Source organism: Medicago truncatula, chromosome 7 (genome assembly GCF_003473485.1).
Source record: "Medicago truncatula cultivar Jemalong A17 chromosome 7, MtrunA17r5.0-ANR, whole genome shotgun sequence".
NCBI lineage: Eukaryota > Viridiplantae > Streptophyta > Magnoliopsida > Fabales > Fabaceae > Medicago > Medicago truncatula.
Window position 1 is genome coordinate 14,775,247 of NC_053048.1, and position 15,034 is coordinate 14,790,280.

Sequence of the window (15,034 nt, forward strand, 5' to 3'; positions counted from 1 at the left end):
TTTAGGAACCTAAAGTGGGCCCATACCAACATGACAAAGATAGAGAGTCACCTCGACACATGATTAGTGGACCCCACTACCAAACTATATTAGATTGCAATATCTAACGCCTAAACGCTCCTTTTGAATGTATCTTCGAAGACTTTTAAAATTCCTACTTTATGCATCACATGGGTTACTTAAACTTTACACAGCTTTTTTTCATTTGAAAATTCAAAATTCGAACGGTTGCACTTGCACAAATCAATGAGAACAGCCACATTAAATAAAATAATACAAACAAAGAGAATAAATAAATAAAATCTAGTAGTAGTATTCATTGTAGAATATTTAAGTACTGTTTTTTTGTAGTGAAGTTAAGGATCTTTTCGAGGTTTGGAATGTTGCAAAGAAACATGGGAGAGTCATCAACTTGTCTCACGCAACCATTCTGTTATTCCTCTGGCTTTTCCAATGAATCCAACAAGGTCAGTTTATTTTTTTTTATGTCACTTCATTCAACTAGATTTTGTACTATTGGATTATTCATTTCTATAATCTATCTTCTGATCCTTTCAATTGTTTGTTTCTGTTCTCAATTTAGGCCTAATAGTTTAACACTTTTTTAGTTATTGTATATATGGATTTGGAAAATTTGTTTAATTTTTAATAAATAAATTTCCAAATTATTCGTGGTAAATTCGCTGATATTACTGAGAATTGCTGTCAAATAAAATCATCTAATGTCCATTTTGGTTTTGTTGTGATAACTCTGAGATATCAAAAATCGTAGTGTTTTGGACAAAATTACAGTTGCAGACTGTTTTTTAAAACCTAGTTGTTAGTTGTTTTTTACGAGGTTAGTTTTCATAACATAGTGCCTTGATCAAATATAAGTTAATAGCTTTAACTAAAAACTACATTTCCATATCAATGATTGTACCGCTACGGCGCTACATCGATGGCATTTACTGATATTATCGAGAATTACAGCCAAATAAAGCTGATCTGACCTCAATTGTAGTTGCATCCTGATAACTGAGACACCAACTATTATGATCATTGTTTCTTCACTATTGCAGCCTCGTTGTTAATCATTTTTTATGAGTTCAGTTTTCATAACATAGTGCTATATAATCAACTATGTTTTATGAATGTTTGAATTGAAAAACATGAGAAAATTGTTTGTTTTAGGACAACCCAATTAAAGTACTTGGGGAATCAGTGTCGTTTGGGAGGTTCACGACAGAGTCACTAGCATGGGAGAAATGGTCAACATTCTCAACCAACCGTTATGTCGAAGAGGCAGAGAGGTATTCAAAACCGGGTTCGGTTGCAGAGAAGAAAGCTTTCTTTGAAGCTCATTACAAGAAACTTGCAGCTCAAAAAGCAGCTGCATTACTTGAACAAGAAAAAAGTGATTCACTCGAAATGGAAGAACATGATGAGGCAGAAGTTGATAACACCAACAATTCACAGTTAACAAGTCTAAAACCTAAACTTGTTGAGACAAGTTTACCTGAAAGTGGAAACAAGGTAGATGTAACTCAACTTGAGAAGGAGCAGCAAACCCTTGTAGGGAATTCAATGCAAAACCAGCTTGGTGATAAGGACTTAAATGTAAAGGTTAGTGGAAAAACTTAATTTGACACACCAAAGATGAATTTAATTTAGTTGATTTAGGATCAAGATTTCTTATAGGCAAAGATCTCCTGCGTTCATGCAGTCAGTAGTTCGGCACCGTTTAGATTTTGACCTCGGTAAATATTTAAATGCTCTTTTGAAATCTGAGCCATATGATGAAGATTCGGCGGTGCTAAGCTTCTATTTGTGTCAATGCATGGGATTCTTTACCGCACAAAATCCGTTTTCGTTGATTTTGTTCCAGGAATCTTTTTATAGCAAGGAATCTACTTTTTAGTGGTAGGCATTGAACTCGGTATCCTCACACACACTGCACACCGACCACTTGTGTTAAAGTGCGGTACTGTTGTTGTCAGTAGTCTTTTTACTCTTTCAATCATTTACGAACATGGCACTTACATAATAGCTGTTATTGCAGAAAGGTTCCACAGATCCTATTGTTTCAAATATTGCTACCCCAATGAATAACAAGGCTTCATTAAGAAAGAAGAGATCAAAATCGAAGTCACTTCACATGTCAGTAAAGTTTGCAGTCATTAGAGAAATTAATAGATTGACTTCATCTGTAATGAGGAAATTTGAAACTACAAGAGTTGGTTCTGGTTCTTCCACAGCTTCAAAGGATAGATGGACTCCTATAACAACACCAACAAAGGTATTCAAACTTCAATTTTATATCATCTTATTACAAGACCTTCAACTTCCATTTTGCTATGATCTTCAAAGTTGTTTTAATTGCTAAAGTGATCCATTATTCAATTTCAGACCTCCAAGAATGAGCTGCAAAAGCACCCTTCATTTTCTCCACTAACTGAACAGAAAAGGTACATTTTACGTTAAAGAGATGTAAATCATATGACATATGTATCACCGACACAACATCGGCTTAGTTAATTTTTGTTCCAAATTATGATTGATGCCGAGGTATCATTTCCACGTCTGTTATCCATGTCTGTGACAGAATGTTTTGTTGCAACTATTTTCTAGATCATCACATTATGCTATTTTACATGTAAATTTTGCAGTATAAATTATCTATTTATTTTACACATAGACCTACATTGAGCTTGCCCTTTGTAAGTTTGTAACTTCAAAAAAAATTATAGTATTAATGACTACCGCTGCTTTTGATTACATTGAATTGAATTATTTCAATTTTGCCACTATTACTGGTGTGAACATGTTAATGTTGTGATTGGTGTCCATGTGTATATGTGTGTTCTTCATTAGTCACTAATGTTGCAAGTACCTATGAAACACTAACCCAGACACGGATACCGGACACGTTATTGATACATACACCTGTAATACTTAGAAAGAAATCGATTAATTACGTGTAGGTATCGTGAAGTTGTACCATGGACACAACTTCAATTTGAAGTGTCCGTGCTACAACTATCTTTACCAGCAGTAACATCTATAGCTTGAAGGTTTCATTCATTTTGTTGATATTGTTTCAAGACTGACATTTCCAATGTTTTAAATGTATGCAGAAAAAATATGGAATCACCAATTATATCATCCCTGTTAAGCTTAAGGATCGAAGATAGGGATGCATGTAGAAAGAAGGCAAAACTCTATTCCCTACTTTTCCTTTCTGATTCTATTAATCATTTGCCTATTGATCTTCACCAATTCAGAAACTTTGGAAAAGTACTGACACTTTTTTGTAGTACTGACACTTCAGATTGAAAGTGTGTTTGGTGTTTGACACGACACGACACTGATACATTTCATCACACTTAATTGCTTTTATTTTATCAAATTATTACCATTACCGATGACATCGTAGGTTCGTTTAACTTAATTTGTATTGTTCAATTCTCTTACATGCAGGAGAGAGCACAGACAAAGACTATAAAACCAAGACTATGCTTTTGTTTCAAACCGAGGCAACTACCCGAATTTAACAAGGAAGGAGAAGGTTCTAATAGAGGGACAAAAGAGGTACATTACCACAATTTTTTATAAACAAAGATCAAAACCATGTATCTGAGAACAAGTTATAATTAATTGTCCATAGGCTTCAAAGAGTTGATAATAATTCAATTGCTGTTTTCTTGCAGAAATCACTGACACCAGGAACAAGAGTCACTTCTAGTGTAGTACAAAGCAAAGCCTCTTTATCTGCTGAGATACTTACTACATATGAAAATACATCTCCAAATATTCAGCATGGAATCCAACATGAAAGAAATTACTAAGTTTTGTTTTAAATGAGAATACAGTATCATTGGATAATGTGACCTCTTCTTGTTGTCATAGATTATATGTAAACTCCGAACAAGGTTTTAAATTGTAGTTGTAGTTAGGTTACAGTTTGATTACACTGCAATCAGAACTACAAAGTTTTATAGTTGAATTTAAATCCTTAAGTATAGATATATCATAGCTTCATGAAAATGACTTGTGAAGCATTTTGGTACATGCATGTATATGGCTACATTCCAATATGGTATATGACCCTGTGCAATATGGTACATGCAGTTTTCGCTCGTGATACTTTTGTCCATGTTTTTACATTGAGGTTGCGGATGTGGTTGTTTGTTGCGAATCTTTATTTTACCAGAAGATGAGGTTGATATAATCGAAATTGTAGCTGCAATTCTATTGCAGAGACCTTAAAATCTTTTTATTGCAATTGTGGGTGCAGACTGAAATTTAAACCCAGACTTTTGTCTTTTGTATATTATAACCTTCTGTTTTCTTTATCCTTTTAGTTTGTTACAACATAAGTGTGTGTTTGGTTCTTATCATGTGTTTCACGAGCACAAGATAACTATGAATAGTAGTTTATCTTGTTATTTGTTTAGTACGCACTTGATAATGACAGTATGACACAATATATTTCATTTGGCTCAAAGAGAATAATAATTCAGTTGATCAATTCTCATAAGTTTACAAAATTGTATAAATGAAAGAGAGAAGATAACTTTTTTAAATAAAGAGATTAATTTCTATGCACCGATGTTGCATAACTTTTAGAAGGATTTGTGGAAGCTACTTTGAGTTATTAGAGAAACATCACATTCTCGTAGGAAGTTAGCGAGGGGGTATCTTTTCCTCCATGATCCAGTGATGTCTCTTTTACAATTAAATTTGCTTCCGCCCCACTTTGATTTATCTATTTATTCTCCACACAAACTTATATTACTTTTACTTTAAAGACTTTTAAAGGTTAACGTACCACTAAAATTAGAACGTGCTTTCTTAAAATACCTATTCATACACATGCTCAAGGGATGCAACTTGTGCTTTTCTCATTGGAGAATTATTCACAATAAAACAAGATGTGGGTATATCAAGAAAACTTAAAACACAAGAGTTCACTTTCGTGTACAAGAAACAACCAATTTAGAGGAGACAGCAAAAATTTATGTCATAATTTTCAATAAAAACAAGCTACTTAATCATGCCTTTCGCAATTAAACAAAAAAAAAAGAATAAAGTTCAAGGGTGTTTGGAATATTACGACTAAAGACACTTTATTAGCCCCCCCCCCACACACACACACACACACACACACACACTTGGGAGAAGCATTGTCCTCAATGATTCAAAATAAGAAAAATAAAGGAGAAGAAGAAGAAGAAGAAGAAGTAGGAGGAGTAGAGAGAGAAGAGATAAGGGAAGAGAGGAAGAGGAAAGCTCACATTTTTCATTGAGGTCCATAGGGAGGACCTTGGAGGTTGAGATGTTGCATCATGTTCCGAAGAATTTAATTATTCTCTTCGGATATGCGGTTGCCCCGTAGGACATCATTTCTTAGCCCGGATAGTTCAACACCTTGCCTTGTTGCTCGGTGCTTATCCTTTGTACCTCAGTTTGCATCCATGCCCATCTTTCATTTTCAGCATCATGGTCATGGTGCCCCTCTTCATGGTGCAAGTTTGCACCTTCATGTAGCTGTGAACCATCACCAACATACAACAAATTTGCTTCCACCTCGGTGTTAGTGCGAGATGGGTTAGGAAGTAGAAACAAAAGAGGCATATTGAGTTTGAGTGCATAAGTCATGGGTGGACGATGCTTAATGAAGTTCATAGAAATGAGGGTTTCAATGTTAAGCCTATTGTTGCCCTCAATTGGATTTATCCATTCGTCCTCACCCACTCCAAACTTCCTAGCAATGAAGGTAATGATACCACCTATCAATATCTTAGCTCTATTGTCAGGCCTAGCACCTATAGAGGCAAGGCAATCAAGCAAGTAGAAACAAGTATTCACAGGGTTGTTACTAAGCATTGCCCAAAGCATAAAGAGTTCATCCGTCCTAGTTGTTCCTACCTCTTTCCCACCCCAAATGGTACAAGCCATGACTCTTTGAAGGTACCTAAGCACGGGGTTGTGAATGTTACTAGCCTTATTGGAAATTAAGAGGATTGTATTTCAATAGTCATATTTCATATATCATCAACATTAACAACATCTACATCTTCAACCAACAACAACGACTATACAATGACACAACGACAATGCAACGAGTCAACAACAAATGCGACAATGCACATGCATGTGGTACAATTTTAACGCGTTTGAATGAACGAGCATTCACAGGGCATGAGCCCTCAACAATTTGAATGAGCTAGCATTCACAGGGCATGAGCCCTCAACAGTTGAATAATTAAGTATTCACATGGCATGAGCCCTCAACAGTTTGAATGACTAAGCATTCACAGTGCATAAGCCCTAAACAATTTATGAGTATGCAATGGACTCAACTTTGTGTATATCAACATACAACTCAACTACAACAACGACAACATGGACATCAACATCTACTACACAACAATTCATATTTAAATATGACTTACACTTCAACATTGTCAACTTGTGACACAACAAATTTTGTACAATGGTATTCAACAACTTGTATAATTTATTTAAATATAATTATACATAGGACAACAATCAATAATCAATCATATTCAAATCAACAACTCTAGTAGAAATAACATAATTAATCAATATTGCAACCAAAAGGATCAACTAGACTGTACATACGACTGGGTACACAAAACTCAAAAGTGGCTTCAGCTTATGTGCACTTTCGCCAGGCGAATACAATGCTCGCCTTGGCGAACTCAAGAAAAAGGCAATTCGCCATGGCGAGAAAAATATGGGTGCTTTCGGGAAAATTCTACTGAACAGCTCGCCCTGGCGAGCAAATGGCGAGCAAGTGGCGAGCAACCACTAGGATGATCCGCCAGGCGAAATATCTCTTCGCCATGGCGATTCGCGACAGACCAGACTACGTGAATTCTGAAGTTTTTCACCAAAAGTCCCAATTTTCCCCAATTCATTCCCCAAAACTGATTACAACAATGCTATATGATTATACCTATGATCTGTACGCAATCTAACACTAATGCCATGATTTCCTTCACTCTTCCATTCAAAATCTATGATCAAAACCTAACCCCAATTCCCAAAATCAGAATCATACATCTATAATCATTGAGAGTTAGCCTCACCCTTACCTTAGATTAATGAATCAAACTCTACCAAAAATCTGATTCTCCTCACTTCGCTCTTTTCCTAGCTTTCTTTTGGTTTTTCTCCGAAAACTTGTTTGTACGTGAAACTGTTTCTGACTTCTCAATAAAATACACCACACAATAAAATCAACATAAATCATTTAAAAACATATAAAAGACTTTAAATCAACAAAAAATAATTAAATAACAACTAGGGCGTTATATTCCGGCTTGAGATTTTGATTCCAAGAGTCATGGGTGAACCCCACATTTGCGAAGCCCATCTCTAAACAAAAATTTTCAAGAGTCATCTCGTAATCAACATTCAAAAGCTGGAAGAAGACTCTATGATCGGGGTTATTAAAATTCATCATATCTTTCTTGTATTCAATAGAACTCAAGAATTCATAAGTGAAGTTTTCAAACCCCTTCATAGGTCTAAGCATTTCAACCCATCCTAGGTTTCCTAGCAAGTTAAACACATTCTCTCTGATTCCTAGCACATCCAAACTATAAGAATCGGGGTATCTACAAGGGTGTAAAGGTTTAGAGATAAGAATTTTATACCTATCCTTTTGCTCTTTATCCTTGAAGATTACCCCATGATTTTTTGCTGGTGCTTTCTTATTTTGGGGAGGTCCTCTGGAAGAGCTTGCTCCTTTTTTTCCACCTCTTTTGGAAGCCATTGTCTTGACCTTGGTTTGACTTGGTGTGGTTTTGGTGAAGGTTGGGTTTTGGGAATGTTTTTGGTGGAAAAAGGTTGGTTTAGTTATGGGGTTAAGGTTGGGTAAGTTTTATGAGTTGGGATGTGGAAATTGGTGATTAATTTGTGGTTTTTGGATTAGGTTAATGAAGGCTACGAATTTTGTTGATTTTTGGTTTGGGTGGATGAAAGTTGTTTTTGATTGGAGGGTGATGATTGGAATGGTGTTTGTGATTGATTGGCTGAAGAAATTTTGTGAATTGGTGAAGTTTTGATGGAGATATGAAGGTTTGAAGTTTTGTGGTTAAGGAATTTGTAGAGAGAAGTTTGAAGGAGGAGATATGTTTGTGTTAGAGAATGAGGGAAGAAGAATGACAAAAAATGTGGTTATGCTCACCTGGGTCGGGCACGGCTGTGCCAGCTGTTGGCACGGGCCGTGCCATGTTTCTGGAGTTTGGAGGGTTTTGGCTTGGCAAGGTCTGGCACGGCCGTGCCAGTGGTAGCACGGGCCGTGCCAAGGTTCTGGAGTCCGGGGTTCAAAAATTTTCATTTTCTTGAATCATGCTTGGACAATTACCTACAAAACAACTTAAAACAACATAAAAAACAAGCAAAACAAAAAACAGTTAAATGCGTGGGTTGCCTCCCACGAAGCGCTCCTTTATAGTCATTAGCTTAACGGTTAGAAAGTATCCTTAGAAAGGATCAAAGAGATCATATTGTGTAGATGATGCTAAGAAGCGTTCTTTCACATCATGATCTTTAATCATGCAACAAGAATAAAGAGCGGGACCTTTCATAACATTCTCCAACTCAAATCCTACCATCTCATCACTCACTTGAAAAACAATCCTAGCATTCTTAACATCAACTATAGCACCCGCAGTAGCGAGAAAAGGGCGTCCTAAAATTATAGGGCACTCATTGTCTTCTTCTATGTCAAGCACCAAAAAATCAGTCGGGATGTCTATCCCTTCTATCTAAACGGGGATGTCCTCAACATATCCGACAAGTTGGATAGTAGTACGATCAACTAACTTCAACGTTGTTTCGGTAGGTTTCAACTCTCCTATTCCCGTCTTCTTAAAGAGGGATAAAGCTAACAAACTAACACTAGAACCTAGGTCACACAAGGCTTTGTCTAAGGTCTCACTCCCAATCACACAAGGAATGAAAAAACTACCTAGGTCTCTAAGCTTTGGAGGTGGCTTCTTGATGATAGCACTACTTTCCCTTGTCAAAGCTATTGTCTCATTGTGCTCCATAGCCTTTTTCTTTGAAAAAATTTCTTTTAAAAAGTTATTATATTGAGGCATTCGAGACAAAACTTCAGCAAAGGGAATTTTAATGCAAATCTTCTTAAGTATGTTCACAAATTTATTGAATTGAGCCTCCAAGTTAAGCTTAACAAACCTTAATAGGGAAGGAGCTTTGTTCTTATCATGCAGTTTCTCACTTTCTATCACATCTTTCTCACCTAAAAGCTTAACACTCTCTCCCTTGGTATTTTTAACTTTAGCAACGGTCTCTTCTAACTTACTACCCCCAAAAGAAATAGCATTGACATGAGCTTTGGGGTTGGCTTCGGTTTGACCAGGAAAGACTCTCGGTGTTTGAGAAGAGGTGGCCACTTGGGAGATTTGGGTCTCAAGAATTTTAGTGTGTGTCGCGATAGAATCTACCTTAGTATTGAGTTTGGAGAGAGAATCGTTCAGAAGTCCCGTTTGGTTTTTGAGCTCTTGAAGTTGTTTATTTTGGCTCATCATGCAGTTTTCCAATAAAATTTCCAAACTTGATTTCTGAGCAACCCTCTAGTTGTTTATATAGCCAGGTGGTGCTACTTGTCCATTGGAACCTTGGGGATTTTTGTAAAATTTTGGTTTGGCCTCATTCCTTGGTTGTATTGAGTATAGTTCATTTGCTAAATGTAACACCCCATTTTCCCAACATAAAAATTTCATAAAACTAATCAGAGTTTTCCACGTAAACGGAATGTCACATTCTTTTCTTAAGGTCATAAACTGAATAAATAACTCTTTATCCTTTAAAATTCAATAACTAAATCTTTAATACTTCGCAGCGGAATTTATTTCAACATCTAAAATAGTCTTTGGCACGAAGGCCTCTTCATAATTATCTCATATAATCCAATCTAAAAACATAGTCATAAATCTTCTTAAAACAATACGTAAGGAATAGAAAGAGAACATTAAAATTCTCATCCCGTTACGTATCAGAGCACCTAAAGACACACATGAGAGCTAATCCACTCACAACAGCAATCTAACAGCAACTTAAACTCGATCACCTGCAAGTTACTCATACGAAGAGCAACATTTCCAAGCAGAAGGGGTAAGATTTCACAAAACAATAATATCAAGCATATAATTCAATAATTATATTTAACAACATAAATAACTTCATCTATTAGTAATAATAATTCTTCATGTAATAATTCTTAATAACTCAACCAACTTTTAATTATCATTTACTTCATATTCATCATATTATAAACATCGTCATATAAAACATAATAACCAAATTATAACTAACATAGATCATCACATCACAGTTCATATACAACATAACAACATGTTAATCATAATTCATATACAACATAACAACATCATTAATTCTAATTCATATACAACATAACAACATCATTAATTCGTAATAACATTTCTCCACCAAGCATCTCATTAGCAACTCATAATAGAAGACAACTTAGAAACTATACGTAACATCATCAATTCATAATAATACTTATTCATCAAACATCTCATTATCAATTCATGAATAAAAGACAGCTATCAACTTAACATAAACATCATCAAGTACACTTAACAACTCATAGATATCATCATGTAATCATCATCACTAATAACTTTAAAACAACACAATGTAATCAACATCTCACTATATTAATAATCATATACGACACAACATAATCATCGCTTAATAATAATAATCATATACAATACAACATAAATCATCATCTTATAATAATATAATAACAACATATACATCATCTGGTCATAATATAATAATATAACAACAACGTATTCATCATCTTTTAAAATATAACAATAACATATTCATCATCTTATAAAAATATAACAATAACATATTCATCATCTTATAAAAATATAACAACAACATAACATAATATTCACTTAATAACTTAAACAACACAATATAATCATCATCACATAATAACTTAGACCACACAACCTAATCATCACTTTATGATAATAATCAATCACAACATAATCATCGTAAACAACATCATAACATTATAATCAGTATCATATACAACATCATAACCACATAACAATATCATAATCAATATCTTAAACAACATAGCAACATCTTAGTCAACATCATATAATTCACATCATAAACATCGTATAATCTTCATAGATACTTCTTTAACAACACATGGGTAGAAGACAACTTGACAACTCATAGATGATAATTCATCGACAACTTAGCAACTCATGATGATAATTCATCAACAACGACTTTGACTCGACAGATGCGACAATGCAACTTAGACACTTATATGCATGTGGTACCAATCGTCATCATAAGTATTAATATACTTTAATCGTGTGGAGGACAAAGCTCCTAATCGTGTGGAGGACAAAACTCCTAATCATGGTGAGGACAAAGCTCAATGAATGCTAATGCATGGACTCTATCAACAAGACACCTTAATCCACTTATCACTTATACATCCAATAATTTGGAGTTCATCATCAACTTATTCATACTCATGCAACTTAGTTAAATAACAATTGCAGCATAATCAAATCACATCAAGCTTAATAACAATTCATTTCAACAACATCTTGATCATTCAATAATATTTCAAGTAATGCATTTAATCATTAAATCACATTACAAACAACTTAGCAGTTCATAACAGCAACAGAAACAATACAAGCAATTCACAACATAACAATATTAATGTGAAGCATCAACAACTTAAACATCATACATCTTCCACATAAGGCATATAAATATTTCACATAACCAACAACAGCAACATAGGCGACACGTAAACATCTCAAGATATAACAATATCAAATGATAATCAACAACAACTTAAACATCATATATAATTCACATAATGCATATACAAATATATTACATTACTATCAACACTAAATCATATTATAATAGTTTCACAGATCATCAGTAATATTATATTCAACCCACATTCCTACCCCAACACTAAATCATATTATTATACTCTTAAACACCTTAATTGAACTCATAGAAATTCTAGTTTTGAGGGTTGGTATTATCCCATAAGTTTTGGATTAACTTAGAAATGGTTATCCTGAATTTTCTTAAGATTTCACTGTGACCTACGTGTAATAATTTGACCATAACTCAAGTTCTATAAATCGTTTTGACGTTAGACCAATGGCATTAGAAAGCTAACATCCATAACTACAACTTTTGTGTTTACACCTAAGACCAATTCTGTACCAATCAATATCAGTTTTCATTTCAAATTCGGACAAAGTTGTGCTGAAATTCATAAAAGTTCACTAAGACCTCCTTGGAGTATTTTCATCATATCTGTAACGCCCCAATTTTATTTAATTATTATTGGTTGATTTAAAGTCTTTTTATATATGATTTTATATAATTATGTTGATTATGTGGTGTGTTATATTTTATTAAATGAGTTATTTTACTATTTAATAGAATAAGTGGGAATTTAGAATATTTGGAGTTCAAGGGGCTGATTTAGAAATAAGGAGTTGTGTGGGATTAAGTGGAAATAGAAGAAGTTGAATTAGGTTTAGAAAAGAAAAGTGGAAAAAAAAGAGAGAAGTCAGAAACTGTTTCACGTACAAACAGAGTTTTGGGAGAAAAACCAAGAGAAAGCTAAGAGAAGAGCCAAGAAGGAGTCCGATTTCTGTAGAGCTGTTCGTCGAAATTAAGGTAAGGGTGGGACTAACATTCAATCTTCTTAAGCCTATGATTTTGAAATTGGATTTAACATGTAGTTTTGCGAATTTGTGAAATTAGGGTTAGAGGTTGTAATTGGTCGATTAGATGTTGGAAACCCGTTGAATTAATGAAGAAACAATGTTCAGACCTTAGATTGTTCATAGTACAATGATTAGAACAAGTTTTTGGGTTTGGGTTGATGAAAATTGGGATTTTCGCTTGAGTAGTCAGTGTCTAAACGTTTATGCAAATAAGTGATTATGTGAGGTTTTGGAAATCGATTTTTGGGTGGTTGAAACTTGAATCTTTTTGTAGATTATGATAGAGCTAAGTGTCAGGAGCGTTTAGGCGAAAACGGCATCGAAAACGGGTTAACGGTTTGATTTTTATGTGCGAAAACGTGAAGGTTGAAAATCTGAAGTCGTCTGTCGAATCTGGAAAAATCGTGCCACGATGGGAGACCAACGTGCCACGATTCTGTCATCCAAGAAACCTTAAAAATGCAATTTTCTTCACTCCAATTGCTTCCAAACTTCTTCCTAAGTGTAGGGACTTTATCCTAACCATCTAGAGATGTTTTTAGGAAGGAAATAACGTTGTATAAAGGGTCCAATGAGTTCATGAGTTGGTCCTTGGGGTAGGAATGGAAGTTGTTTATAAAGGTATAGCCTCTCAGTCAATCTAAACTAATATAATTGATGTTGTTGGTTAATTTAAGCTATATATTTTATGTGGAAAATGTATGATATAGAAAGTATCGTTGTTTATATCATTCAAGTTGTTATTATTAATATTGGTATGTTGCAAGTTGCTTATGTTGCTGTCTCTGCTGTTGTTGATTATTAATATCATTAAGTTGACCAAGTTGTGGAGTAAGTCATAATTATTTATGCACAGTTGTTGTTGTCGTTGTCTACGTTGTCGTTGAGGTTGCTGAGTTGTAGTTTTATATACACAAATGTGAGTCCATTGCATACTCATTTAAGTTGAGGGCTTGATGCCCTATAATGTATATTTATACATATTATGTTCAGGGCTGCATGCCCTGTAAGTTGAGGGTTTGATGCCCTGTGAGCCTATTTACGCTCAATACGTTGGGGGCTTGATGCCCTGGTTGGTGCCACATGCATATTGTAGTTGTCGTTGTTGATTAAGTTGTTGTCGTCGTTGTTAAGAGAGTTGTCGTTGTTGTTGATTAAGTTGTTGTTGTTGTTGAATGAGTTGTTGTTGTTGTTGTTGTCGTTGAGTGAGTTGTCGTTGTTGTTGAGTGAGTTGTTGTCGTTGTTGTAGAATCTTGTTGTGGTCGTCGTTGTTGGTTGAATTAGTAAGTGTTACTAAAGTTAAAGAAGTAGGAACATTATTATGATGATTTGTTGCTGTTTACATTATTATAAGATGATGATTATGTTGTGTTGTCTATATTATTATGAGAAGATGTTTATGATGTGATGATTATATTGTTATATCATGAATGTACATGATGTGATGAATATGATATTAAGATTGACTAGAAGTTGATTGATGATTTAATGAAGTACTATACAAAGGATTATTATTATAAATTGATGAAGTTTAAGTTGTTAAATGTAATTGATGAATTATATGCTTAATATTATTGTTTGTGAATCTCACCCCTTCTGCTTGGAAATGTTGCCCTTCGTATGGGTAACTTGCAGGTAATCAAGAATAGTTGTTGAAGTGAGTGACTCCTCACGTGTTGTCTAGGGTCGCTCTGATACGTAACGGGATGGGGATCTTTATTGTTTTCCATAAGTTACGTAATTTATTATGACTTTTATGTTGAAGACTGTTTAGACTGGATTTTTATTAAGTTGTTTAAATTGAGGCCGTTGTGCCAACATGATGTTTTATTAAGATATTTTCCGCTGCATTGAGATTTAATTTGGTATTATGAAACGATTGAAAATGAATAGTAATTTTACTATATTTACGTTTGAAAGAAGTGTAGCATTCCGTTTAAGGTCCTTTACTCTGATTAATTATGCGAAATTTTTATGTTGGGAAAACGGGGTGTTACAATATCTCAAACACCAAAAATTATTTTCATGTCAAACCAAAGCCACTGGATAGATAACACAATTATCTACAACTTTCATATTTACACCAAAGGCCAATTCAAAACAGAAACGTATGAAAAAGACGCAAGAACGCGAAACAGGGAATGCTGTCAAAGTGCAGCTCGCGAGGCGAGTTGCGACGGACAAATCAACGGGAACAGACCAGTTTTCACTCCAAAAGCCCC

At 34.5% G+C, this 15,034-nt stretch overlaps 1 protein-coding gene across 2 annotated transcripts; it reads left to right on the top strand.

The window, feature by feature from the left end:
• Positions 1-226: 226 nt before the first annotated feature.
• LOC25480352 (uncharacterized) lies at positions 227-4,143 on the top strand. Of its 2 annotated transcripts, none has more exons than XM_013587196.3 (7): positions 227-467; positions 1,174-1,605; positions 2,042-2,278; positions 2,389-2,447; positions 3,117-3,192; positions 3,460-3,570; positions 3,690-4,143. In XM_013587196.3, the coding sequence occupies exons 1-7, from the start codon at positions 381-383 to the stop codon at positions 3,825-3,827; spliced, it is 1,140 nt and encodes a 379-aa protein (XP_013442650.1). In that variant the 5' UTR covers positions 227-380; the 3' UTR covers positions 3,828-4,143. The 2 variants fall into 2 exon arrangements, with proteins under 2 accessions (XP_013442650.1, XP_024630296.1); XM_024774528.2 differs by lacking the exon at positions 227-467 and adding an exon at positions 638-838.
• Positions 4,144-15,034: the final 10,891 nt, after the last annotated feature.

What these genes read in the sequence shown, in the direction of transcription:
- LOC25480352 (XM_013587196.3), top strand. Translation starts at nt 381, where the DNA reads ATGTTGCAAAGAAACATGGGAGAGTCATCAACTTGTCTCACGCAACCA. An exon ending in GGGATGCATGTAGAAAGAAG is followed by an intron (nt 3,193 to 3,459) that starts GCAAAACTCTAT and finishes TCTTACATGCAG; the next exon opens with GAGAGAGCACAGACAAAGAC. An exon ending in CTAATAGAGGGACAAAAGAG is followed by an intron (nt 3,571 to 3,689) that starts GTACATTACCAC and finishes GTTTTCTTGCAG; the next exon opens with AAATCACTGACACCAGGAAC.